This window comes from Salvelinus sp. IW2-2015, linkage group LG32 (assembly GCF_002910315.2).
Source record: "Salvelinus sp. IW2-2015 linkage group LG32, ASM291031v2, whole genome shotgun sequence".
NCBI lineage: Eukaryota > Metazoa > Chordata > Actinopteri > Salmoniformes > Salmonidae > Salvelinus > Salvelinus sp. IW2-2015.
The window spans coordinates 24,243,106-24,244,352 of NC_036871.1; the positions used below are offsets into that span (position 1 = coordinate 24,243,106).

The 1,247-nt window shown below is 43.7% G+C and overlaps 1 protein-coding gene across 1 annotated transcript in view; it reads left to right on the forward strand.

Annotated features, from left to right (window-relative positions):
• Positions 1-471, forward strand: part of LOC111956861 (histone-lysine N-methyltransferase 2C-like) — a 77,560-nt gene extending 77,089 nt beyond the window's left edge. The window contains 1 exon segment of the mRNA XM_070436564.1: positions 396-471. Within this exon segment, the coding sequence (XP_070292665.1) occupies positions 396-471 (76 nt within the window).
• The last annotated feature ends 776 nt before the right edge of the window (positions 472-1,247 follow it).

Here is a 1,247-nt window from a genome sequence, read left to right on the forward strand (position 1 = left end):
TAAACTACGGCCGTCATGGAATAATCTGCAGTTCGCAACCGCAAGTTCCCTGCTCAAAGCCAGCGCATGTCCAGGCCCGTCTGAAGTTTGCCATTGACCATTCTGGATATCCAGAGGAACGGAATGGGAGATAGGTCATGTGGTCCTGATAGAGACAAAAATAAGCTTTTTTTGGAGTCTAAACTCCACTCGCCGCTGTTTGGAGGAAGAAGAGCGAAGGATGAGTTTCAAACCCCAAGAACACCACATCCCAACCCGTGAAGCATGGAGGTGGAAAACATCATTCTTTGGGGATGCTTTTCTGCAAAGGGGACAGAGACGACTGCACGCTATTGAGGAGGGGATGGATAGGGCCATGTATCGCGAGATCTTGGCCAACAACCTCCTTCCCTCAGTAAGAGCATTGAAGTGGGTCGTGGCTGGGTCTTCCAGCATGACAACGACCCGAACAACACCAGCAGGGGCAACTAAGGAAGTGGCTCCGTAAGAAGATCTCAAGGTCCCTGGAGTGGCCTAGCCAGTCTCCAGACCTGAAACCCAATAGAAAATTTTGAGAGGGAGCTGAAAGTCTGTATTGCCCAGTGACAGCCCGGAAACCTGAAGGATCTGAGAAAGGTCTGTATGGAGGAGTGGGCCAAAATCCCTGCTGCAGTGTGTGCGAACCTAGTCAAGAACTACAGGAAACGTATGAATCTCTGTAATTGCAAACAAAGGTTTCTGTAACCAAATATTAAGTTCTGCTTTTTCTGATGTATCAAATACTTATGTCATGCAATAAAATGCACAAATTAATTACTTAAAAATCATACAATGTGATTTTCTGGATTTTGTTTTAGATTCCGTCTCTCACAGTTGAAGTGTACCTATGATAAAAATTACAGACCTCTACATGCTTTGTAAGTAGGAAAACCTGCAAAATCGGCAGTGTATCAAATACTTGTTCTCCCCACTGTATATCTATCTGTATTTCATTTTCAATAAATGTGCAAACATTTCTAAAAACATGTTTTCCCTTTGTCATTATGAGGTATTGTGTGTAGATGGGTGAGAAATTAAATTTAATCCATTTTGAATTCAGACTGTATCCAACACAACAAAATGTGGACCAATGACTGAAACGAACTGCAAAAATCACTGAAGTTGGAGACTCATCTCCCTCACTAGCTTTAAGCACCAGCTGTCAGAGCAGCTCACAGATCACTGCACCTGTGCATAGCCTATCTGTAAACAGCCCATCAAACTACCTC